The following is a 27,375-nucleotide window of genomic DNA, read 5'->3' on the forward strand; positions in this document are numbered from 1 at the left end:
CGGGTTTTTTTATTTTTACATTTTTGTCATATCCCGGAGGGTCCACCTCCCCGGCTTTCCTGAATACCTAACTTCTCTGAAAGTATAACTATTTATCCCACGTGATTCCTGATTTAGCGCCGAGAGACAGATGGACATAAGCAAGGCGTATACTAGTATATGGCCAAAACGGACAACGTCTGTTAAGCACCTGTTAGTCAGACATCATTTGGCCAGCAATAACCAAAGGTCGCCCTTTTAAGTTGATATATTTTGTCACAACGCGTATGCATTAAATACAAATGTATAAGGAAAATAGCAATGCTACAGACAGTCTAAGAAAAAAAGCGTAGATATAGAATGTTTGAGAATTTTATTTTTAAATGTCATTTCTTTTGTGAAAAGTGGAAAAAAACTCGAACGAAATCCATAGTTAAGTAGAATATTTCATGCTTTTATTTTTCTTCTATGTTGGTTTTCTCTTCGGTCTGTTTAACAAGCATGAAGAAACGCAGAAGTCAGTATTATTAAGACTAACTTCATTTTAATTTGTTTCGGTCGTCAGACCAAACAAATAATGGTAGCGAAATTTCAGACTCTAATATGCTGTTAATTGCAAGTGCCGAAAGTAGTCCGCTTTTTTGAAGCGGTTACTTCCCTTTATATGTAAACTAACGCCGAAAAATTCAGGTGAGATCACTGCGTAAAGATGGTCAAATGACAGGCGCATTAATTTTCAAGCAAAATAATTCCCGAATGGTCGAATATTTCTAATATTGTTTTATATTCTTTATAGATATACATGCTTATAGTAAGCTCCATGATTATTTACATCCGTGTTAAACAACAGTTAGCGGCGTTACAAACCCTAATCTAGAATAAATATTGTTTTCGGTACTTTCTAGTTTTTGCTTTGTGGTATTTAAAAGTATTTGGTATGAATAGTTCTCGTTTTTCTCGTGCGTATTTCGCGGCTAAATAGTCATTCGATGTTTGCTACTGTACAAGTAACATTACTTTTGTTCAGTTAATTTAAGGTCTAAACAAGTGAGATTGTTGCTTTATGTTGTAACAAAACTGTCCAATGGCTCAATTATCTGTATAATTATGTTGATTGAATATTGTCTTTGGAGATGTATATTGTCTTTATTACATGATAAAATACGTTATTATTCATGTATTGCTATGAGAAAATATTTGTCGACTTTAAGAAATAAAAAGTAGCAAACCGCCTTCTAACTCGATACTGTTTTTGTTTTTCCTTGTCAAGTATAGCAAATAATTGTTTTATTTTCGGACGAACGTAAGTGAGGGAGAAAATAATAATATAGTTTTCTTCAGGCTGTTAACATATAAATTCACCGTGGCCGAGGGGTTTGTGCGCTCGCTTAGGTAGCGAGAGGTCTGGATTTCAAATCCCAGTTAAGGCAACTCATTTTTTTTCAAATTGTTTAAGTCAAATAAAAATTGAATATCAGTGTTTAAATTAGTCTTATAGTCAATTTACTACAACTAAAACGGTGGAAAGCATTGATGGCACTTTACAAAAACAAATTGGTTTATAATCTCACAACCTTCATCTTTCTGACATTCTGAGACCCAAACAAATTCAGCGCCTTCTGTGCTTTGATTTATTCTTTTAAACTGTACATTGATTCTTTGTTACATGTACTTTTTTACTCATTTATGGTTAATGCACTTTACCAACAAACGTGATAGTTTTATTGATATTCTACGAAAGACACCCAAGGTGTGCATTTACTTTCACAACAAAGCAAAGGTTAAACTTCGAAGTCACATGGTCTGCTTTTGCTAAAACACGATGACATAATTTCATAATTGTATTCATATCTGGTTTATGTTACAATTAAGTTTTTTTTAACCCAACATCTCTGAAATTTAAAACCAAAGAAGGAAACATGGCAGTGTATGAACGACAGCAAATTGTTTCATTCTTTAGAAAATTACATGAAAATATAGACTGCGTTTATATGTACGTTTATGGAACACACTACTAAAGCAACACACACGTTTTAGTACCACATCATCTCATACATACATTTGTAACGTCGTACTTAACATTTTCTTTTCTATTGTCGATACGTGTAATAGTCTAATAATAAATATGTATTATGTAAATATACACTTGTGGCTAGCTACTCGTAATTTCCAATTTGTGTTACTTCCTAAGATTAAGTGTAATTGATGTTGCGCCACGTTTGTTCCATGCCCAGCGATTTCTAACCGTCAGTTTCTTATAGCTGGAGCCACTTCCTGCTGTAACATACACAGACGAACAGACATTGTTATGTATCCGATTTTCCATGATATTTGCAGACCCAAACAATAAATGACGAGTGTTGTTACCGAGCCGCGTTTTTTTTACTTTGATTCAAACCCCAACTCAACACCAGTAATCTATCATATCATGCAGAAACATTGTGAATTGACTCTGGTGTATAAAAATCAGTTAATCCATAAAAACAGAAGTATTTTACTGTTTCGCAATTAGATAAATCTTATTACACTAGATGTACTCGGAGTTAAGTACACCAGGCGGTCTGCAGCATTTTCTCTCTCTCTTTTTTTTAAACAAATACCTCCGTTAAAACTTTAAACAGACCGTGTCCGTTTTGGTGTTACACCGTCATTAGACTAAATGTCCCAGATGAGATGTCTCGGAGAAATTTTGCCTCGCCCAAAGGTCAAACCAGCCTCCAATGGATTACAAATACGATGCTTAGCTCCCTAACTGGATAAGCCGTTGTCAATTCTACAGGTAAATACTAGGCATATGGCATGTTTTCTAACCAACAGATTCTAAATCAAAATGTGACGCATGTATCCCAGGTACTACATATATATAGAGAATTGAATGACCAACAAACCAGTTATTAAGATCTACGTTTTAATTGGCACATTTTAATAAGAGAACATACATTAAATATGGTCAGAGCAACAAATAGTGTACATGATTTTGTTGTAAAATTCTCAAATCTCTAAACAACTATGTTATGTTAAAATATGAAAACATGAACTATCAATAAAATTGAAATAATATTAGCATAATATACATATATGATATAGAATAATCAAAAACAATCAGACCTATAAGAACATATTCATTTAATCGGAAAACTGGAATAAATGATACTTCTGAATATCAAGTTGAAGACTAAACAAATATTTTCGCAAATGTGTGTCTTTAATTCTCTAAAAATATTTATTTTTCATATTTTCTTTAAGACAAAACATTAAAATATACTTCTTGATTAAACCATCTCAAAATTGATTTACTCCACTGACTTGTGTAATGGAGTTTTACTTATTTATATTTTGGAACAGCCCATTTTGTATGCAAGGGATTTTGGTATGAAAAATGCTAGGTAAGAAGACATCATATAAAGTCAATGTCAATGATTGCAATATACAGGGTTTTGTTTTAAGAAATTATAGTTGAATGAACTGGAAAACTTGTTAAATACATTAATATTGGAGCAAGGTAAGTAAGTGTACAATGACAAATTCTGCTATGTGTTAACATGTGTATGTAGGTGTCTAAGGTATGTATTTGTAGAAATCAGGGGATTTGTATATATAACATAAATGTGTATATAGCATACATATATCACAGATACAGGTGGCAGGAGATGGCTTAACATACAAATATCCCTCGTAAACATAACTTTCATGTAACATTCATTTCCTATAGAAGAGTTGATAGTTATGTGAAAATGAATAATTCACTATCAATCTGTTTGTTACAGAATTAGTAAAATTATTTTCAGGAGAATAGACACCGAGTAGTATATGAATTTTATCAGATTTATGACAAAAATACTAAGCATGTCATTTTCACTAAACAGACATTTATATTTACAAGCACAAGATAAAATTGTCATTATAGTGTGCCATAAATCTAAATAAAATAAAACACAAACATTTATCACATGCATGTATATAAATAAATAATGCCAAGAAACAAAACTATTTTGATTTGTTTATATGGAATGCTTTTTTTTCAAATATACTACATGTATATAATATCCTTCCAATCAACATAATTAAACATCATACCCTAAATGTCATGTTTTTTTACCCAATATTAAGTTATTACGTTTAAATATGCCATAAATTAACAAATTTTATCATACAAAAATATTTCTGAATTAACTCACATATTAAACGCATTTCTTATAAGACACAGGTTTGATTTCAAAATTTGATCAATCTTTTATTTTTAGGAAAATTTAGGTGCTAAATACCACTGTTAAAATACAATGAATAAGATCTATGATGGAGATCAGACAATCAAATAAATTGTGCATCCAACAAATAGTTAAAGTTTGATACAGCTCCGCACAAAATAGAATATCCCTACTGATATGTTCTGCTTAGCTATTTGTCTGATTAATGCACAACAAAATTTATTACGTAATAGAAAGAAGTACAATGTACTAGCTAGCTTTACCATGGAAAAAAAGACCTGAGACTTTCTATACTAAATAGCAATTCTAACCACCACAGATATGTTTGTATATCTTCAATTCTGCAGTATACAGTTAAGTTTTACTATGTATTCAAAATAAAATGTAAAGAAAGTGTCAAGACCTTTATGAAATATAGCAAAAGTATCTACAAGAAACACCTACCATACCAAAAACACAGTAAGACACAACATAATTATTTCAAACTCCCTGACATAAAAAGATATTGTGGCATAACAAACAGACACAACTATTAGTCCGGAAATTATATGTACCTTAACATAATGACTTGAACTTCAAAGAATGAAATTTTACAATGCCATTTTTTATCACTGAAAGTTGGAATTTTTATGCCTATGTAAACAAAGTATCAAATCAATCATCTGCATAGCAAAAGAAAATAAATACTTCTCAAGGACGGAATACATTGCATAGGTTTAAATGATTATATATTTTTTTTTTACAAATATTGAACTGTACTGATGACATTATACTCTACTTAAAACACCCAATATCAAACTTTAAACATAAGCAATTTTACACACAAAAAAAATGTTTCATCTAAACTTTGAAAAATCTGCTTTTGATATGGAATTTGGAACTTAACTTTGATTAAAACTTCACTGAAACATGCAACTATGAAACCTCAAAAATCTACAAACACTGTTCATCAATTCCAAAGTATGCAAAATATGGAAATAAAATGGAAGAGAATATTGTGAATATAAAACCTTAATGAAGCAATAAATGAACCTCTAACTAATTTTCGGATAATTCTGTTCATTTAATTAACATACTGTCATTTGTTACTCTTATGAAAAAATCTTATCAATATCTAACAAAATTGGAATGCATTAAACATGTAAGTTTTACAATTCTTTGGGAAAGTTACACTAGAAACATGTTTGTCAAATATAAGTCACACTTACACTATTGTTTGCGTAGTGACATTTATAGGGTCTATGTCTGCATCAGATATTCTTACAGTGTATTTATATTTAGCTTTCATTGGTTTGATATGAAAAATTATCAAATTTTTAAATACCATTGTTAAACTTTTATCAAATCATGAAAAAGGAGACCGACAAGATAACATTGCAAACATTTTTAGACATATTAAGTTTGAAATTCAATTGCTTTCATTTCATTACAACTAACACACTATCAGCTGTGTGAATGGTAGTGAAACAATCGACAGATGTGCAAGTGAGTATAAAATTTAGTCTCCATTTTTTATTGCTTTATTCAAAATCCATGTGAGGGCAACAAAAAAAAAATGTTAAAAATATTTTATGAAGAAATGTTGAATATTTCACATTAAATATCTTAAAGATAGGATCAAAATTATAAACATATGAAAAAGAAATTGGCAAATTCATAAGGGAAATTCCAAACAATGTACATTGACAAAACATTATCCTGAATTTCTGTGTATAGTTTTACAGTATGATAAAACTGGTGGAGGAAGACTTCAGGTGCCCTTCTGTGCATTATTTCAGGCACCAATGGGCACCCAAGTAGAACTACCGACGTTCTGTAAGCTACCTGGATAGCTTCCTCAGACAAAAAGAATTCAAAGTCCCTGGTGGGATTCGAACCCAAAGCGGTGAGGGGCTAGTGGTTTGAAGTCAACAACCTTAACCACTCGGCCACAAACGCCCTGATGATGAAACAATAATTTTATGTTTTTATGACTATAAACAATGGTAGATACAATGTTTTACTTCTTAACATCCAATATAAGAAACATGACTAAAGATACATCTACTTTACCACCTTATGTTAAAACCTGCTAATAAACGAAACATTATATATAAAATATAACTTTGTCAGTTGATAAAAATTTCCATGTCCTTGAAATAAAAACATAAACATACTTGAAACAAAATGTATACTTGTAAATCAAGTCCGTATTAGAATTAAGATCCTTGAACAATTTATCACAGATATTTGTTTCTTACCTAAACTTTAAATGTACAATAATATATATTAACAAACATTTTGGAATGGAAAAAAAGAGAATACAATTCTGTCCCACAGCCATTAGGAATGAGACTAAATATCTGACAAGAATTACTTTTGAACTCTTATTCTCCAGTGCTGGAATCAAAATCCATCACAATCCAATAACTCAATCCTACTCCCGAAAGCATTAGCAGGTACATTGGTGGGTGCATGAATATGGCAAGCTGCCCTCTCTGTTTAGTGTTTCTGTTACTATAGTAACACATATTAGAACCTGTATCCATAGTAATCTACATATCTAAATGACTGTGCCTCCCGTATTGACTTAGACAATGAGATAGACTTGCGAGACCTCCGTGCAGCTAGCCGCTGTAGTTTAGCCTTGTTACGCTCAGCTGACCTCGCCTTACGCGCTTCTATTGCTTTATGTTTCAGCCACCTAAAAAAAGATTTGTCACAACATACATATCTTATGTTTATTTGCTATACATATATATTTATACAAATATAAGAGTAACTAACAATAAATAAAAACTTACATGTCATGAAAACACCATTAACTAGCAGCTCATACAATGTTTAATATCTTAAATGGAGTCTTCTAAAGGGTATAAAGCTATAACAAATTTTATTAAAGTTTTAAATATTAAAAATATGTTGTTTCCATAATGTAATGGTCGATTCTTGTAAGAGTTGTAACATAGAATGTCTCTGTTATTAAGTACACAAGGATATTGCATGTAAACAGTATAAAATGTTTCAGAACAAAATATTATGCTTTTTATTTTAACTAGGGTGTAAAGTGTTTAACAATGATTTTGTGTATGCGCCATTCACTCTACAGGCATTATACAAACATATTTCTTTCATACATGTATTTTGGAAGTATCCTTTTCAAATTCAAATTCTCTTTTTTTAAACAGATATATAGCTTTATACACTTGAAAATATTTATTGATTGAATACTAAACAGTCCCAGCCCAAAAAAATCAGATGGAAACAGATTGCTAAATTGACCCTTGGTTTTGAAACAAGTCACCATGGGTAGAATCGGGTTCCCATTTTAAAACTTTAAAATACAATTGTTTTACAAGTGACAAGCTTTTTTCTGCTTTAAAAATTTTTATTGTTTTTTCCCCCCTAATTTTCATGTTACTGGCAGAATTTATAGTTAACATTAGCAGGCTAAGAGATAAATTTTAAAATATATAGAGTTGTCTCACAACATTTACTGACCAAAATGTTTCCTAAAAATTTCTTTTTTTTCTTTTTTTTCTTGATTTTCATGTCAATCTTAAACATTGTACATGAAGTATGACTTACTTTATTAAGATTCACCAAGGAAATACCATAATCATGATTTATCTTTTGATAAATTCTAACTGAAGGATGTGACAATGACATGCAATTGTTAGTTATGAAATAAATTAACCAAATAATACCAAGGCAATTACTACTTCATTAAATCTAATCAAAATTCTTCATGAAAGTATAAAACATAATGACATTGTCTCAATAACAGAAAGCCATTGTGCAGTATATTCAATTTTCTAAAATAAAACTTAAAGATATATTTATATATGGCTGTTTATAATACTGCAGTTTTGTAACATTTGTGTTACATTGGGATGATCGGGAAATGCTTTTTAAAATTTTAGATACAAAAGCTAGATTTTGGGGTTTAAATAAAAACCCCAACCCCCTTATATAGAGCAATAAAAACCTTCTCATAAAATTTTAAAAAATTTTTTTATAGGCCAAAAAACCCTGTAAAAAAATCTTTTAAACTAATAAAAAAAATACTTTGCCAAATTGGCCTTTTAAAAAAATTCCCCTGAAAATCAATATTACAAATGATTTTTTTTACAATTTTTTTCAAAAAAATTTTCCTGATAAATGTAACATATACTCATGTTTATAACCCTTTTTCAACTTTTTCTTCTACTCCGAAAACATAGTAAGGGTCGTGCTTTTCCCTGTTTTTTAAACGTTTCGGGTCATTCTCCTTCTTTGAACTGTCCTTGTTTCTCCTGTAACCATGCTTTGAATGCTTCCTCATTCTCTTCCTTCTGAAACAGATAGTGTCAGTTGTCATTCTTTTAAGGAAAAGGGCCTTTCAGCATCATTCCATATTTTCTTGTCATTAGGATCATTTTAGTAACTACTATTTAGTTGTTGTTTTTTTTAAGTTTGACCATAAACACACTCATGTATTGTCCAAACAAATACAATCATGTGTTCCTAAAACAAATAAAATCATCTATTGCCAGATTAAATCAAACTAGAACTATCACTAAATGTGATTAATACCCCCACAAGACTGCTTCGGAAATGAGGATGTTACTAGTAACAGAATATCTTGTAAAACAATTGAAATATAATAAGAGTTATGGTTGTGGGCAATTAAAGATAGTTGTGGTTCTTGTATGTTGCATTTCCTTTCAATGTGGTTGGTCATTGATGAAGTTTTATTGAATTACTCTGTAATAAGTCCAGAAAGACAAGGAAAAGGAACAAAGGGCAATTACTCTATAAGTACTGAAGATGGAGTTATAGTTCTTGTGCACTGCACTTCCTCTTATAGTGCTTGACCATTGTATGAAGTTTGTTTTGAATTCCAACCAGTACCTTTTAAGTTATGCTCCGGACAAGAAAAAGTATCAAAGGGCAGTAACTCTGTATTTTGTCAAAATTGAGTTATGGCTCTTGTGCACTGCACTTCCTTTTAATGTCCTTGACAACTGTATGAAGTTGTATTGAATTCCAAACAGTAGTTTTCAAGTTATGCTCTGGACAAGGAAAAGTAACAAAGGGCAATAACTCTGTAATAAGTCATGATGGAGTTATGGTTTTTGTGCACTGCACTTCCTCTCAATGTGCTTGACCATTGTATGAAGTTATATTGAATTCCAACCATTAGTCTTCAAGTTATGCTCTGGACAAAAAAAGCAATGGGAAAGTAACAAAGGGCAATAACTCTGTAATTAGTCAAGATGGAGTTATGGTCCTTGTGCACTGCACTTCCCCTTATTGTGTTTGACCAATGTATGAAGTTGTTTTGAATTCCAACCAGTAGTTTTCATGTCATGCTCTGGACAAGGAAAAGTAACAAAGGGCAGTAACTTTGTAATAAGTCAAGATGGAGTTATGGTTCTTGAGCACTGCACTTCCTCTCCATGTGTTTGACCATTGTATGAAGTTATAATGAATTCCAACAATTAGTCTTCAAGTTATGGTCCGGACAAAATAATGCAATGGAAAAGTAACAAAGGGCAATAACTCTGTAATTACTTTAGATAGAGTTATGGTTCTGTCGCACTGCACTTCCCCTTATTGTGTTTGACAATTGTATGAAGTTGTTTGTAATTCCAACCAGTAGTTTTCAAGTTATGCCCCGGACAAGGAAAAGTAACAAAGGGCAATAACTCTGTAGTTAGTCAAGATAGAGTTATGGTTCTTTTGCACTGCACTTCCTCTCAATGTGCTTGACCATTGTATGAAGTTATAATGAATTCCAACAATTAGTCTTCAAGTTATGGACCGGACAAAAGAAAGCAATGGAAAAGTAACAAAGGGCAAGAACTCTGTAATTACTTTTAGATAGAGTTATGTTTTCTTGTGCATCGCACTTTCCCCTTATTGTGTTTGACATTGTAAATTGTTGAAGTTGTTTTTTAATTACCAACCAGTAGTTTTCAAGTTATGCCCGGACAAGGAAAAAGTAACAAAGGGCAATAAACTCTGTAATTAGTCCAAGATAGAAATTATGGTTCTTGTTGCACTGCACTTCCTCTCAATGTGCTTGACCCATTGTATGAAAGTATTATATGAATATTTCCAACCATTAGTTCTTCAAGTATTTGCTCCGGACAAGGAAAATGCAACGGACGTCTGGGGACCGATCCCGACGACCAACCCGACCACCGGGTGACTCCTATATTACCCCCCAAACTTTCCGTTTGGGGGTATAATTATTGTTATAACCATAAACAAATACCCAATCATATTTTGCTAGAACAAAACAATTCATTATTTTGCCTAGAACAAACACAACCATGTGTTGCTAGAACAAATACAACCATGTGTTGCTAGAACAAATAAAATCATGAATTGCCAGAACAAATAAAATCATATATTGCTAAAACAAATACAATCATGTATTGCCAGAACATAATTATAAACTAATGTGTATTTCTAGAATAAATACAATTATGTATTGCCAGAACAAATACAATCATGTATATGCTAGAACATATACAATAATTTATTGCCAGAACAAATGCAATCATGTATTGCAAAATCAAATACAATCATCTGCTAGAACAAATACAAAGGCAATATAATTTGAATTACTTTTGAAGCTTGTATCCCTGGAAAGGTTTATTTATAATGTTAGTAAATATTATAATAAGCTATAATAGAAACATGGACATAACCAAACCCCATGAGATATTTCATAAAAAAATCATCAAAAAAGAAACTTAACCCTTTACTTCATATCTACGTGAAACAACGCACTTTCGACCCCCCCCCCACCTTTTAAGGCCTGAAATAGTGAAAAAATGTCCTATTTGGGCCCCAAACACATGTTTTCGTTTGAGAAATGTTGCTTAAAAAAGTGAGCACTTTTTCGGCGCCGTCCCCCATCCAAAAGATACATCAGGGGGATGTGCCCCCTTCTGTTTGGGGGGTTTGAAGGGGGTGGAGTCCCCCTCATCGCCAAGAAAATTTTGGACTTGTGACAGGCTAAAAATGACCCCAGGTCGATCATAAGGTAGCGTGTAACCAACGCTGAAAAGCACAATATGCTACATGTAATAAAAAATAATAAAAGAAATAAAAAAGAGAACACCTTTACAGCCATAATAAGGTAAACATTTAGGTTAAGTTTAAAACTACTTCAAAGCATATAGGATTTAAACATTAACCTTAAGTCTGCACAGGGGCCGAATTGGCTTTGCACACTACCTAGTCAAAGTGAACATTTGAGCCAAGTAAAAAACATCCTTCAAGAGGTAAAAGATTTATAAAGTGACACAAATTTGTCTGACATTTGACTTTCAAGTGTAACCCTGACCTTGAGTCTGAACAGCAGCTGCATAGGTCTTGCAGATCCTCATTTTGAGGTGAACATTTGAGCAAATTTTAAAAAAAATCCTATAAAGCAGATACAAAATTGTTTGACATTTGACCTTCAGTGTTGACCTTAACCTTGAGAAATAACAGCATAGCTTCTGCCTTGTTGAAGTGAAGACTTGAGCCAATTTTGAGGAAAAACCCTTCAAGGGGTATAAGCTCTAAAGAACAGACAAGAAATTGTCTAATATTTGACCATCAAGGGTATCCTTGACCTTAGACCTGCACAAAAGCAACATGGGTTTTGCACACCAGATTAGAGACAAGGTTGAAGAAATCCTTCAAAAGTATGGGATTTATAGAGCAGATACAAATAGTCTGATAGTTGACCTTCAAGGGCCACCTAGATCTTAAGCCTATACAGTTGTGGCATGGGCCCTGCACACTGGCTTATTTAGACTACTTTAAGAGATGTAAGTTTTATAGAACAGACACAAAATTGACTGATATTAGACCTTTGACCATCAAGGGTGACCTGACATTGATTCTGTACATTCCCTTGATGGAGTGAACATTTGAGCAAAGATTTAAAGAATGGACACAACGTTGTCTGACATTTGACCTCTGACTTCGAGCTGTCACAATAATAGCATGACTTCTGCACACTACCTTGTTCAGAGTAAATGCTGAGCAAAGTTATAAAAAAACTCATTCATTGGGTATAGGATTTATACAGCGGACATTATGGATACAGATGGCCGGTCAGCTGACTGACTGACCTTACAAAGTGATTCCAGTATACAATCCCCCCTCCCCTCCACATTATGTGGTGGACATAAAGTAAAGAATACTACAGATAAAACAATACATTATTTTATGAACACTACGATTTGCCAATGTGATACAGTATTTCATGAAGACCAAACAAATGAATGAACTTTATCAAATACATGATTTGCCAATAATACAACTACATTCATAAAAAATATTATTAATTTAAAATAAATCAAAAACCATAAAACTGCAAAAAAAAAATAAATTAAAAAAATTCAAAGTAAAACAAAACTCAATGCCAATATCTTCAACACAAAAACAAACAAACAATACAAGTCATGCACAATGTTTTAATAATGAAGCTTTTCTTGCTTTATATTTCTTACAGAAATTAGTTTTATCATAATGGATGAGAAAAGGTGATATTATTTATATCTCATTACCCTGTCTGTATTTTTATCGACTAAATAAATAACAGTAAGGAATTGCATTTCACACATTTAGTTATATTAAGTTATACCTTAATAATGTAACAGATTACTAAATAAAAATCAAAACTTTGCAAATTTATAAACATTATTAGTTTGAAAATCTACGCTCCTATGTTAAAACTATACTATTGACCAAGGATCATTTTAAGGAAGTGCAAATCATAAACTAATTTCAACACCTTGACAATATAATTGTTTACCTACAAGTATATTTTGGCCTTCTATAAACATTCCCGCTACCTCATGGTCAAGGTAGATTCAGTTGGTGTATTATATAAGTATTTCTTTCATACAATAAGATTAAAGTAGATATAATTCCCTATATAAATGTTGTTACATAATATTTATACTGAATACAAAAAGCTATATACAAGAGCTAGAAATGAGTCAGTAAAGAAATGAATGCCCCAGGACTACACAATGTGAAGGCATAGACCTCTACAATCTCTAATACTTCATGGTGCGGTGAAAATATTTACTTTAAAACCATGGTTTTATACTCTGACCTTAATCGTTCTACATTGTCTTTTGTGATAATTTTGATAAAAAGATTTTCTTTTTGGTATTAGGAACAAGAAGAGTAAAATAAATTTGAAGTATGTCATTCTTAAGAACAAAGCCATTGCTTAAAATTGTTTATTTATTGTGACCACTTAAAACTAACATGTAACATGAGTGTATCACTATTTAATAAAGTCTCTTAACAATTTGAAACAATAATTTCTAAAATGTACAAGGTGTCAAGGACTATAATATGGGACCTCAGCTTTCAGTTTCATCTATTTGACTCATTTCTTAAAATTATCTTTTTACAACTTATTCATAATTATATACATGCAGTAAATACCCACAAATTTCACACATGCATGAGGACAAGGACAAAACAACATGCTTTCTAAATTATCAAGGATGGGTGACCATGATGAAATAAAGAAAACTTCTATTATGACAATATACCAAACCAAAATGTGATGGATATACAATGTACATAATACATACATATATAGGTGTATACATATAAAATATAACACACAAGAATTGAAGATACAGTGTAATGAGGTATGGTTATACTGAGGACAAACTCAATACCAGTGTATGGCAGGCAGGGATACAAAAATATATGCCCTTCATTGAAAAAGATAGACATTTTTTAGTTTCCTGAACATGCCTGATTTTATTTCATAAATAAAAACTTACCTGGAATAACAGTATGAATACTCTTTTTCTGATCCGCATAATAAACTTTCTCCCGGAAGTTGATAAACTTTTCGTGAGGCGCATGCGCACTCTCGGCAAGTTATCTACTTCCTCCTCTCCCAGTAAACGTCAGTTCTCTTTTTCTTGCGAAAGTATTCGCTTCGTCCGCGGTTAATTTTTAGTTTTGATTAGTTTCTTTAGTGGAAATTAGTTTCTCTACTTGAGATTTATCCAGTTTTGTCTTATGGCGACGTGTCATCATGCAGAAGAGGGTGAAATTACGTCTGAAAACGACAGATTTTCTGACGAGCCTCATGACAAGAATATGGCGTCGCCAACACGTGGAGATCTATCGAGTAGAAATGACACCGTTTCTTACGTGTCGGCAGGAGAAAATACTGCTAATAAATTGCTATTGACTAAAGACAAAGGCAAAAAGAAAAGTCGTTCGAAAAAATACGACGAATTGAGCAACAGAATGTGTAATATGGAAAAAATGTTGCAAACTTTTTTAGATAAACAATCCGGTGAAAAAAATGAACAAACTGTGACAAATCAGTTAAATGATGATACTAATGGACAAAGAAAAAAGTCAAATTCTAAAGGAAATCGTGACAAATTTTTATTTGACTCCAGTGAAGATGATTCTGACTCTGACATGTTGTCAATTTTTGCTGGCGGTCAAATTTCTCCTGCTCATGAAAATAATGATAGCGCCATGTTGGACAAAAACAACAATAGGGAGGAAAATGTGGAAAATCTCTCTGAAAATACAAGAAAATGTTTATTTGAAATGTTCGGTGAAGATGCAGTTGTTAAAAAAGTTGAACAGAAAAAGGGTTTAACCTTGGACAAATCACAAATTGAGGTTATTGATAGTGGTTATAGATGTAAACAACCAAACTTTTTGTCTGCTTTTGCCGAGGAAAATTTTGACCTTTTTCCAGTTGATGCAGATGCTGAAAAATTGCTAGAGGTGCCATCACTGGATGATATGGTAGAAGTATGTCTTACTAAAAGATATGGGCCTAGGGCTTCTTTTGCTAAAGGAAAACAGTTATATACACAACCAGCTAAGATGATAGAAAAAGTTGCATATAAAGGGCAGCAAGCTGCTCGGTTAGGACTCGTTATTCAAATGTATATACAACAAAGTCTCGGTAACCTACTTCAAATGCTAAATTCTACTGATTTTGAAAGAGATCAAGCTTCTCAGATGGTCAAAGATATTTTTGCTATGAGTACGAAGTGTTTAGACCAAATTGGAAGAACTGGTGCTTTCCATCATATTGTTAGAAGATCATGTTGTATGAAGGATACAGGTCTGCATGAACAAACTGATAAATGGGACTATTACAATTTACCTTTGTCAGGGGATGGTGTTTTTGGCAAAGAACTAGAAACTTTGTTGAAAGACAAGAAAGAAAAACGTAAACAAGTTGATGATCTAATCCCAGATCTGAACAAGAAACGGAAATTATCAGCATCTGGTAATTTCTCGGAGTATAAAAAGAAACAACCGATAGAGAAATTGACTGAAAAACCAAGCACTTCTTCGTATGGGTTGAACAATTTTCGTATCCCTAAGATCTCAAGATCTGACAGCCGGGGAAAGTTTCGTGGCAGAGGTTATAGCTACGGGACGAGACGACCCCCATCTGGTAGAGGAAAGCCAGTGGCAAAAACAGATGAAAAATGACTTGGTAAGTGTAATAGTAAAATATCCGGAGATACCTGTTGGGGGCAGACTGTCTCATTTCCTATCACATTGGCAACAAATCACCACAGACAAATGGGTGTTAGACGTGATAAGTCAGGGTTACAAGTTAGAATTCGAGGAAAAACCTCAGTTTTTAGGCATAAAATCAACACGTGTCCCTGCAAAAAGTCAAAATATAATCAAACAAGAAATAATATCTCTTTTAGAAAAAAATGCTATAGAAGTTGTCAATCCAAAACTAGCAAATTCAGGTTTTTACAGCACATTATTTTTAGTTCCAAAAAAGAACGGGGAAATGAGACCAGTGATAAATTTGAAACCCCTCAACAAGTATCTCCGCAAACAACATTTCAAGATGGACACTTTGGCAAAAATATTAAACCTTGTAGAAAAAGAAGACTGGGCTTTTTCAATAGATTTGAAAGATGCTTATTTCCATATAAAAATTTTCAAAAATCATCGCAAGTATCTGCGCTTCCATTTTCAAGGAGTAACTTACCAATTTCGAACACTATGTTTTGGCCCAACAAGTGCTCCTCGAGTCTTTGTCAAAATAATTTCAGTGGTAGTCGCACATCTGAGAAAATTCAATATTCGTCTAGCAAGTTATCTAGACGATTGGTTAGCAGTAAACAAAACAAAAATGTTATTGTTGAAAGATCGTTATCAAATACTCAGCCTTCTCTTTCATTTAGGGTTCATCATAAACAAGGAAAAATCACAACTTGTTCCAATGCAAACTCTCAATTATCTGGGCAGTTATTGGGATTTAATGAAAGGGCTAGTGTTTCCAAGCATGGAAAGACTGGAAAAATTAAAAACAGCTGTGTCAAACATTCAAAAGGGTCAATGCACTGCAAGACATTTCTTAGTCCTACTCGGAATGATAGCCTCATGTCTAGAGCTTATTCCAAATGCCAGGCTGTTCATGAGACCTATACAACTTCATTTATTAAAAAATTGGAGCCCTATCAGAATGAATCTGTCTACAAAAATTCCTTTAACACCTCAACTGATCCAGGATCTGAATTGGTTCTTATTGGATCAGAACATTGGCTTGGGCAGATCATTACTGAAAGACAACTTTCAAATAACACTGACCACAGATGCCAGTGGCTACGGTTGGGGAGGTCACATGAACAGCTTGACATGTCAAGGTCAGTGGACTTTGTCAGAAAAAATGCTTCATATAAATTGTCAGGAAATGTTAGCAGTAATGTTCAGTCTCAAACATTTTCTATCAAAACTGAAGGGCAAGAATGTTCTAGTCCGATCAGACAATACAACTGTTTGCCAATACATCAATCGGCAGGGGGGCACGAGATCAGCCCAATTATGCAATATGACTATGCGCCTTTGGCAACTGGCCCTGGAGAACAATATTTTGCTGAAAGCTGCTCATATTTTGGGAAAGAAGAATGTGTTGGCGGATACACTGAGCAGGGAGAGAGTATGTCAGACAGAGTGGTCCTTGAACAAGACAGTGGTTCTGAAATTGTTCGAGCTTTGGGGTCATCCAATGATGGACCTGTTTGCTACTTTCCAGAACAAAAAGACTCCACTGTTTTGCTCTTGGATACACCATTCTCAAGCATTTGCCCTAGATGCTCTGTCAATTCCATGGGAAAATCTCTTTGCTTATGCGTTTCCACCAGCACAACTTGTTCCCAAAGTACTCAGTCACATGCAAAAATATCATTGTACAATAATACTAATAGCAAATCAGTGGCCAAGACAACATCATTATCCACTGTTACTGAAAATGTTAATTGCAAATCCAATCAATCTGCCATGCAGCCAAATGCTCTTGACTCAATGCAGGGGTCGAATATCACACCCTCATCCAGAGTCTCTGCATTTGACTGCATGGCTGTTGTCAACAGACATTGGTCGTCAAAGGGCCTTTCTGGAAACACAAGAAAATTACTGTCTAAGTCATGGAGATCTGGCACACGTAGGGATTATCAAAGCAAATTCAAACAATTTAATAGCTGGTGTTGTGAAAGACAAATTGATCCGTATATTGCCACTTTAGCGGAATGTGCAGATTTTTTGACATATTTGTTTGATAAAGGTCTCAAATACAGAACTATTAATGGTTATAGATCGATGTTGTCTTCAATTTTGGGCCCAGTTGATAATACACCTATCGGACAACATCCTTTTATTATAAGATTGTTAAGAGCTGTTTTCAACGAACGTCCTCCTTTAAAAAAATTAGTACCTGAATGGGATCTTCTTTTCATTTTAGATTCATTGAAGAAAGCTCCATTTGAACCGCTGAAGGATGCATCTTTACGTTACCTTACTTGGAAAGTTTGTTTTCTGTTGGCGATTACCACTTTTCGGCGTTGCAGTGATTTGCAATCGTTACGTTTAGGTGAAAACTATGTTAATGTCCAGAAGAAAGGATTGACTTTTATAAGAACTGGCTTATCAAAGCAAGATAGACCGAATCATTCGGATAGAAATATTTTCATTCCAGCATTACCAAAAAACAGGACTTTAGATCCTAAAAGAGTGCTTTTTCATTATTTAAAAAGAACAGAAAAATTTCGTAATGCAGGATCTGACCAAGAAATTGTTAAGTTGTTCATTGCAACAAAGAAACCCCATAAACCAGTTTCAGCTCAGACTATATCCAGATGGTTGGTTAGCATTATTAAGTTTTGTTACAAGTCACAAAGTAAAGACGTAGGTAAAATAAAAGGTCATTCTACTCGCAGCATTGGGCCTTCCTTTGCATTGTTTAAAGGTGCTTCACTTCAGCAGATAATGGAAAGTGCCGATTGGTCAAGAGAAACTACGTTTACTCGGCACTATTTAAGGACTATAAATACAGATTATATGAATGTGTAATCACTTCATTTGGAACTTTTCTCTTAATTCTTGCGGATCGCAGGATATTTTGTTTATTTTTATGTTAAGACATCGAGAAAGATGTCAAGACATTGAGGAAGATGTCCATTAAATGATGATGTTTGTATGTAAATACAGTGGGATAGAACTATTTTGTAAATATACATTTGTATATATGACTGTTAAGAAGCAATAGGAATTCCTCATTTGTATGTTTGGAAGAAACAGATGATGAAGATCATGCTCATTTCATTCTACTAAGGTGAGTAGGAATGAATTTCTTAGTTTTTTGAAGTATATGATTATTTATGAAAGATTCCCACCACCAGTCTTACATTGCTGTAAAATCTGGTTTTATTCATACTGTTATTCCAGGTAAGTTTTTATTTATGAAATAAAAATTATAAATTTGTTTTCAAATTGAAGTTTTATGAATAAATAATACTTACCTGGAATAACAGTTACCCTCCCAACCTCCCCTCTTTCTTTCAGTCCTGGGGCGAATACTTTCGCCAGAAAAGGAACTGACGTTTACTGGGAGAGGAGGAAGTAGATAACTTGCCGAGAGTGCGCATGCGCCTCACGAAAAGTTTATCAACTTCCGGGAGAAAGTTTATTATGCGGATCAGAAAAAGAGTATTCATACTGTTATTCCAGGTAAGTATTATTTATTCATAAAACTTCAATTTGAAAACAAATTTATAATTTTGTTTATTTTCCTTATTTTTATCATAAAATTGGCAACCATGTTTAATAGGTAAGCAAGAAAATTTCTTTTCATTAAATTTGACAAATATGCCCAATTATGGTGCTTGCTTTATATTAAAATTCTAAAATAACAAAACTTACCATATTTTAGTATTGTATAACATATATCACACATTACAAGCACATATCGGGAACTCTGTGTGTTATACATACTAAGATATGGAAGGTACATAGTCTGATAGATATAAATGAAAATTTTTCAGCCAAACAAATTACAGTGTCATGGTTTAAATATTTGAAATACATTTGATGACTCAGAGCCACTCAAAATGGCGGAATTACAAATTTTCTCACTTACCTCATCGGATTCAGAATCGTTCTGTTATATGAAATGAAAACAAACACAAATACAGAATTGTTTTGTTACAAACATGCATGGCCTTCTTAATTCAGCCCCATACACACACCATTAAGAATTGTTAGATCATTTTGTGTCAACACACTGTGTTTAAATTACATGTATGTGGATAGCAATTAATCCCAACCATGCTTCTTATCACTTTCGGTTCCAGCAGGTTAAGGGTTTAAACCTGTCACATTTTCATAGAGCCTCACCTGATTCTATAGTCAGGTTGCTCAATTTTAGCTTTTTCATTTATACAAAAACGCTTAAAATATCAATGGAAAGGTCCAAATTCAAACCAGGGCTTGACCATTATACAACATGTGTTGTGAAAGCCTTGCGTTTAAAATTAATTTATTTTATTTTAGGATCACATAAACTTCATTTAAGGACCACACCAAATTCATTTAAGGAAGACCCGTCTTTACTATAACTTTGAAGGTATGTTTAGTGTTTAATTTGGCTATGCAATTATCTATTATTTTTATCATTACATTTAACCTATATAATCTTATACATATATAGCTCAATAATTAGTTTGAGGTATAGATCTGGAGCCAATATTATTGATTTTATATTAGAGTAGAGGGTTTCAGCTTTCATATGTTTCATTGGTTTGTTACTCTTTGATTACGTTGGACAATAGCCATTTTATCTCCAGGGGGAAGTTGATATCTCAACGGTAATTAACATGTTTAAATATTGAATATACAAGTATGAATTTATTGGAGGTAGCAGACAAATTGAATAAGAATAGCTACCAGTAAGATGATAATAAACTACAAAGCGATTGATTCAACTATAAATTCTTTCCTTATATCTTTAAAGTAATCAAACAAAAATAGATCTATGTGGAAATGAAAGCCACTGAATAAAAAGTATGTTAATTTGTAAAAATTTGTAAAAATAAAATCCTCTATTTTCCCCCAGGATATTCACTATACAACTGTAAAATCTCAAAAAGTTAATAACGGTTTATATCCAGGATGCGAAAAAAGTCTGAAAATAAACTATAAACTTTTTTGGCTAACTTTCTTATCTTGGCCAACTTTCCTACCTAATATCTCAAAATATGAGGTCAAAATCAACCATTTAGATGCTTCATATTAAAGGCAGATTTTCATATTAAATAATAATGTGCGAAGTTGTGATATAAAAGTCATATTCCATGTAATAGACCAAAAGATATATAGGGGTATAGTGTTTAGTAATCAATGACATAAAATTATCATATAATTTAAATTTCTTGATGCAGTTAGCTAAATAAAATAACAAACTATTAAATAAATAGCAAAATAACATGTCTTGTTTTAGTCTAGCTTCAGACACACACAAGCCAGTTCATGCATCTTCAATGACATATGGAGCTAATTTTGTACCATACCATCATAATTTATTTACAGATATACCTGTCTTCAGTTGTGAAATTTAATCAATGTATATGAATGTGCGGTTTAGAGTGCAGTTTAGAGAAAGGAATAATGGACGGCAGTAAGGGATGAAACATTCAGTCATTGACTCAAAATTTCATTGCTGTATTGGTTTAGAAAAATAATCCCAATAAAGAGGTATCTTTAATCAATTAGTATTAAAAATCTCGAAAAAGGGGTGATCACTTAGAAGCTATTAAACAACACTTAATGAAAACTGCAGATTCAGTAGGTACTGAGTCTGTTCATGAGAGATAATATAAACTAGAAAAATGTCCATATGACATGGATGCACCCACATTCCACTGTTTTGTAAGTCTACATACAGAGGGACAGTATGACAGATAGGTAAAGGAGTCTACATGACTCCCTCTACCCCTAAGTGGTTGGGGCATAAAAATGACATCCAATCTAAACAATGGCGACACCTTGATTTTTCTCAATATTGAGCTGCAAGAATTTCAAATCTCAATTTTATACCCTATATAAAGTATGCTTAAAAGAAATTAAACAAGAGGGCCATGATGGCCCTGAGATCGCTCACCTGTATATAGGCCCCCCCCCCCAACGTTGCAGAGCCAATTTAACCCAAGGGCTTTTATTTGCACAAACTTGGTAGACACCCATAAGAAGATGTTTCATGCTAAACATTTAAGCTCTAGCTCATTGGGCTTTTTAAAAGAAGATTTTTTTTTAGTTTTTACTATACACATATAGTTAAAAACAATGACACCCCTGGGGCCGGGCCAGTTTTGACCCCAGGGCTTTTATTTGAACAAACTTTGTAGACACTTACTAGAAGATGTTTCATGCTTAATATCTAAACTCTAGCTATTTGGGTTTTTTCAAAGAAGATTTAAAGTTTTTGCTAAACACATATAAAGAAAATCAATGACCCCCGGGGCGGGGCCAATTTTGACCCCTGGGCTTGTATTTGAACAAACTTGGTAGACACCTATTAGAACATGTTTGATGCTCAATATCTTAGCCATAGCTCTTTGAGTTCTTTAAAAGAAGATTTTTTAAGTTTTTACTATATGCATATAGGGAAAATCAATGACCCCCCGGGGCGGGGCCAATTTTCACCCCAGGGCTTTTATTTGAACAAACTTGGTAGACACCCATTAGAACATGTTTCATGCTAAATATCTTAGCTCTAGCTCTTTGGGTTCTTTAAAAGAAGATTTTTTAAGTTTTTACTATATGCATATAGGGAAAATCAATGACCCCCAGGGGCGGGGCCAATTTTGACCCCAGGGCTTTTATTTGAACAAACTTGGTAGACACACACTAGAAGATGTTTCATGCCAAATATCTAAGCTCTAGCTCTTTGAGTTCTTTAAAAGAAGATTTTTTAAGTTTTTACTATATGCATATAGGGAAAATCAATGACCCCCGGGGCGGGGCCAATTTTCACCCCAGGGCTTTTATTTGAACAAACTTGGTAGACACCCATTAGAACATGTTTCATGCTAAATATCTTAGCTCTAGCTCTTTGGGTTCTTTAAAAGAAGATTTTTTAAGTTTTTACTATATGCATATAGGGAAAATCAATGACCCCCTGGGGCGGGGCCAATTTTGACCCTAGGGCTTTTATTTGAACAAACTTGGTAGACACTCACTAGAAGATGTTTCATGCCAAATATCTAAGCTCTAGCTCTTATGGTTTTTTAACAGAAGATATTTAAAGTTTTTTCTTTCGGTTGCCATGGCAACCAGAGTTTTGCATGGAATTAAATTCTTTGAACAATTTTTAAAGGTGACCACCAAAGGAACATTCCTGTGAAGTTTGGATGAAATTGGCTTAGTGGTTTATGAGGAGATGTCATTTAAAGTAAAAGTTTATGGACGGACGGACGGACGCCGGACGGACGCCGGACGAAAAGCGATCACAAAAGCTCACCCTGTCACTTTGTGACAGGTGAGCTAAAAAAACAAACAAGCAAAACATGAATAACTACACATGCTGACCAATATTCCTGTAAAGTTTCAAGATTCTAGGTCAAAAACTTTTAGAGTAATGCAAGGGACAAGTTGAAAATTGCATTTTTTACAAAGTCAAGGGAAATTACAAAATTCTGAATAAATCCACAAGCAAACCCCCAAGCTAATACCCGCACTTGCTGACCAACATTCCTGTTAAGTTTCATGACTCCAGGTTTAATACTTTTTGAGCTATGTGCGACACAAGTTGAAAATTTCAAATTTTCACAAAGTCAAGGGCACTAACAAAACTGAATTAATCTACATGCATAACTTCATGTAATGATCATCATTCCTGTACAGTTTGTAAACTCTAATACAAGCATTTTTAGAGCTGCACATGACATAATATGGAGTGCATGCATGCAACCATAAATGGTCAAGAGCAAATCTAAATGCCTGCCCCCTTGAAAATTAACATCTCTCATGCTCGTAACCTAAAGCTTACTGTTGCACTTTCCCCTCTAAAAACCAAATTATTGTGATAATATTTAAGACATTTCCAAATATTCAGATTTTTATATATTGATATCTATATATACTAATGAACCATTTGTTTTTGTTTGAAGATGCATACAACATTGCCAGGAGAAACAAGAGTCAAAACTAAATGTACCCCAAAAACACACAGCCAAATGTACATAGAAAATTATTCACAGTCTCAACATAAACTTATAAATACATGATAAATCCAAATACAACATTACAGCACTGACAGGGATATGAAATATACATGATTATATGAATAAATGCCAAAATGAATAAATGCCAAATTACTGTACATTAATTCATGCAAACAGGAACACATAAGAGTATTTTAATTACTAAGGTTATTCAAACTGTCAATAAAGAAGAAAAACATTAAAATGAGAAGAATGAGTGTTAAACATATTTCATATAAACCAGTCAGTGGTGTACATGTTTGTTGGAAAATCAAATCATACAGAATAAAATAGAAAAAAAGAATGATTCTTTTCATGTTTTTTTCAATCATATACAAATTACAGCAAACAAGATAAAATACTGAGTAAATATGGGTTGTTTTTAAAATGTTTCCCGTGACAATTAGTTCAACTGGTGAGGGCTGTTCAGAAAGCACCTCAAACTTAAGATATACTATGATACCTTATAGTAGAGAATGTCATAGGTTGCAAAAGCCTTGTTTTGCTCAAAATCTTGGATTCTTTGCTGTTATTTCAATAAAACACATTTATTATAACATAAATAATGGATTTAAGGGAAGAATTATGTAGATATCATAATTAGAGATTGAACATAAAATGACAGTGTAAGCTATTCTTACCTTAATATAGATTTACAATAACTAGTGTACAAGAACATTCAGACTATGAAAGAAACTTTATGCTACTTATTAGATATTTAAATGACATAGACATTTTTAATCAAAACATACACAACATTATGGTAAGTTATCATAATAATTGAGCCGCGTCACGACAAAACCAACATAATGGGTTAGCCACATGGATCCAGACCAGTCTGCGCATCCGCGCAGTCTGATCAGGATCCATGCTGTTCGCTTACAAACCCTATTACAAGTAAAGATACTGATAGCGAACAGCATGGATCCTGATCAGACTGCACGGATGCGCAGGCTGGTCTGGATCCATGCTGGTCGCAAACACATTATGTTGGATTTGTCATGGCACGGCTCATATCTAAGTGTTATTTAATCTAATCATCCTACATTAAAAAACATTGTTCTAAAGTTGAATCACTGCACTAATGTCAACACTTTATACAATCAACTATGTTAAACATCATCATCATTGTAACTTATAGATATAAAACAGGGCTGCAAAATCAGTTATCTGTATTGCCCAGGTTGTCCAACAGCCTGTATGGACAAGTGGAAATTTTCAAAATTTACTGTATAGACATCACACTGACAAGCTGAAAAAATGCTTTAGATTAAAATAGACAAATAAGTCAAAATCCAATTTCGACAGCCTTGTAAAACATTACGGTTTTGTATCTGCCATTTAGACATCTTTTAGAGTAAAAGCTTTGAAGGAGAAAATAAAGTATATATATATACTTCAACCAGCCTTCCTGTCTTAATCTACTTCTAATTTGATAAAACTGTAATAGAAACCAGAAATGAGCTGCAGTACAAGATTCAAGTAATGCTGATGATGTAAGACATAATTGTTTAAAATCTGTCATAAAAATTTACCCATACCCTATCTTCTTTCGCATTCTTTTTGCGATCTTCTTCTTCTTGTATTTTTCGTCTTCTGTCATTTTCTCGTTTCTTCTTTAACCAGTATTCAAACGCCTCCTGGTTTTCCTTTTCTTTGTTTTCTTCCTCTTGTCGTCTTCGCCTTTCACTGTCTTGCTTTTGTTTTTCAAGGGCTTTTTTCCTATCTTCCATCAACTGTTTTTCTCTTGGTGACAGAGCATAAGGGGAATTATAATTGTCACAGTAAGATGATGATCCATGGTTTGTCGGCCCATGAGCAGACTGCGGTCTCTGTTTAGCAGGAGCAGATCTGACGTTACGACGAGAACTAGAAGTTGCTGTCGAAGGTCTAGGCTTCCCAGGAGGTGCTGGCTGAAGCTTTGCTTTATTTTTCTCATTCTGTTTCTTTTCATTTTCTTTATTTGTATCCTGGTCTAATATATATCCTAAATCTTTGGCCCTTACATCGTCTGCGCTCACTAATTTAAATTGTCCATCAATCTCTATCAACACTTCGTCTTTTTTGCCTGAATTTGATTTTTTGCTGCTAGAAATGGTTTCTGAATTGTCATCAACTTTATCGTCAGTTTGTTTTTTAGGTGTTGAGGTTTTAGTTGATTTTGGACTATTTTGTTTTTTATCTTCCCCTTCATCATCACTAAAGTCAGGTGGGGGAGCCACAAGATCAATAAGATCTGATTTAAATCCTACTTTTGATTCATTTTGTTTTTCAACTGGAGTAGGATCATTTTTGAGTTCTTCATTTAAAACTTTGAGTCGCTCAGTGACATCATACTCTGGTGGATCTTCATCTAAATAGAAAATGGTGAAACTTATAACCTTATATTAATAGAAAATGGTGAAACTTATAACCTTAATATAGACAAGAGCTGTCGGTAGGACAGCAACGCTCGACTATTCTTAGTGCTTGATAGTAAAAAAAATGCTTGATACAGTTACCTCCTCCTGTTTACAGGTTGGGGTCATGATGGTGAACAAGTGTGCAAAGTTTCAAAGCCATATGTCAATGGACTTTGAAAATATTTGAAATATTACAAAAACTTTAACGTAAATTCTAAGTCGAAAAAGGGGCATAATTCTGTCAAAATGCTTGATAGAGTTACCTCCTCCTGTTTACAGGTTGGGGTCATGATGTTGAACAAGTGTGCAAAGTTTCAAAGCCATATGTCAATGGACTTTGAAAATATTTGAACTATTACAAAAACTTTAACGTAAATTCTAAGTCGAAAAAGGGGCATAATTCTGTCAAAATGCTTGATAGAGTTACCTCCTCCTGTTTACAGGTTGGGGTCATGATGTTGAACAAGTGTGCAAAGTTTCAAAGCCATATGTCAATGGACTTTGAAAATATTTGAACTATTACAAAAACTTTAACATAAATTCTAAGTCGAAAAAGGGGCATAATTCTGTCAAAATGCTTGATAGAGTTACCTCCTCTTGTTTACAGGTTGGGGTCATGATGGTGAACAAGTGTGCAAAGTTTCAAAGCCATATGTCAATGGACTTTGAAAATATTTGAACTATTACAAAAACTTTAACATAAATTCTAAGTCGAAAAAGGGGCATAATTCTGTCAAAATGCTTGATAGAGTTACCTCCTCTTGTTTACAGGTTGGGGTCATGATGGTGAACAAGTGTGCAAAGTTTCAAAGCCATATGTCAATGGACTTTGAAAATATTTGAACTATTACAAAAAACTTTAACATAAATTCTAAGTCGAAAAAGGGGCATAATTCTGTCAAAATGCTTGATAGAGTTACCTCCTCTTGTCTACAGGTTGGGTCATGAATGGTGAACAAGTGTGCAAAGTTTCAAAGCCATATGTCAATGGACTTTGAAAATATTTGAACTATTACAAAAACTTTAACATAAGTGGTTACGCCGACGCCGACGCTCGGGTGACTGCAATAGCTCTACTTATTCTTATCGAATAGTCGAGCTAAAAATTGTGAAACTTATAACCTTATAAAAGTAAACAATGAAAATTTATAACCTTATTATAGAAAATGGTAAAACTTATAACCTTATAATAGAAAATGGTGGAACTTATAACCTTATAAAAGAAAATGGTGAAACTTA

General features: G+C 33.3%; 2 protein-coding genes across 2 annotated transcripts in view; one reads left to right on the plus strand and one right to left on the minus strand.

The window, feature by feature from the left end:
• Positions 1-2,870: 2,870 nt before the first annotated feature.
• LOC132737867 (coiled-coil domain-containing protein 181-like) overlaps positions 2,871-27,375 on the minus strand; it is a 30,986-nt gene continuing 6,481 nt past the window's right edge. The window contains exons 4-8 of the mRNA XM_060725232.1: positions 25,276-26,087; positions 24,198-24,260; positions 19,615-19,635; positions 8,432-8,500; positions 2,871-6,914 (exon numbers count right to left, since the gene is read on the minus strand). Coding sequence (XP_060581215.1) covers positions 6,699-6,914; positions 8,432-8,500; positions 19,615-19,635; positions 24,198-24,260; positions 25,276-26,087 — 1,181 coding nt within the window. The 3' untranslated portion in view covers positions 2,871-6,698. The remainder of the gene's footprint in view (positions 6,915-8,431; positions 8,501-19,614; positions 19,636-24,197; positions 24,261-25,275; positions 26,088-27,375) is intronic.
• Positions 13,957-18,077, plus strand: LOC132737869 (uncharacterized). Its single transcript, XM_060725239.1, has 2 exons — positions 13,957-15,672; positions 17,941-18,077. The coding sequence occupies exon 1, from the start codon at positions 14,214-14,216 to the stop codon at positions 15,666-15,668; it is 1,455 nt and encodes a 484-aa protein (XP_060581222.1). The 5' UTR covers positions 13,957-14,213; the 3' UTR covers positions 15,669-15,672; positions 17,941-18,077.

This window comes from Ruditapes philippinarum, unplaced genomic scaffold (genome assembly GCF_026571515.1).
Source record: "Ruditapes philippinarum isolate M1 unplaced genomic scaffold, ASM2657151v2 ctg2226_1_1_1_1, whole genome shotgun sequence".
NCBI classification, from domain to species: Eukaryota; Metazoa; Mollusca; class Bivalvia; order Venerida; family Veneridae; genus Ruditapes; species Ruditapes philippinarum.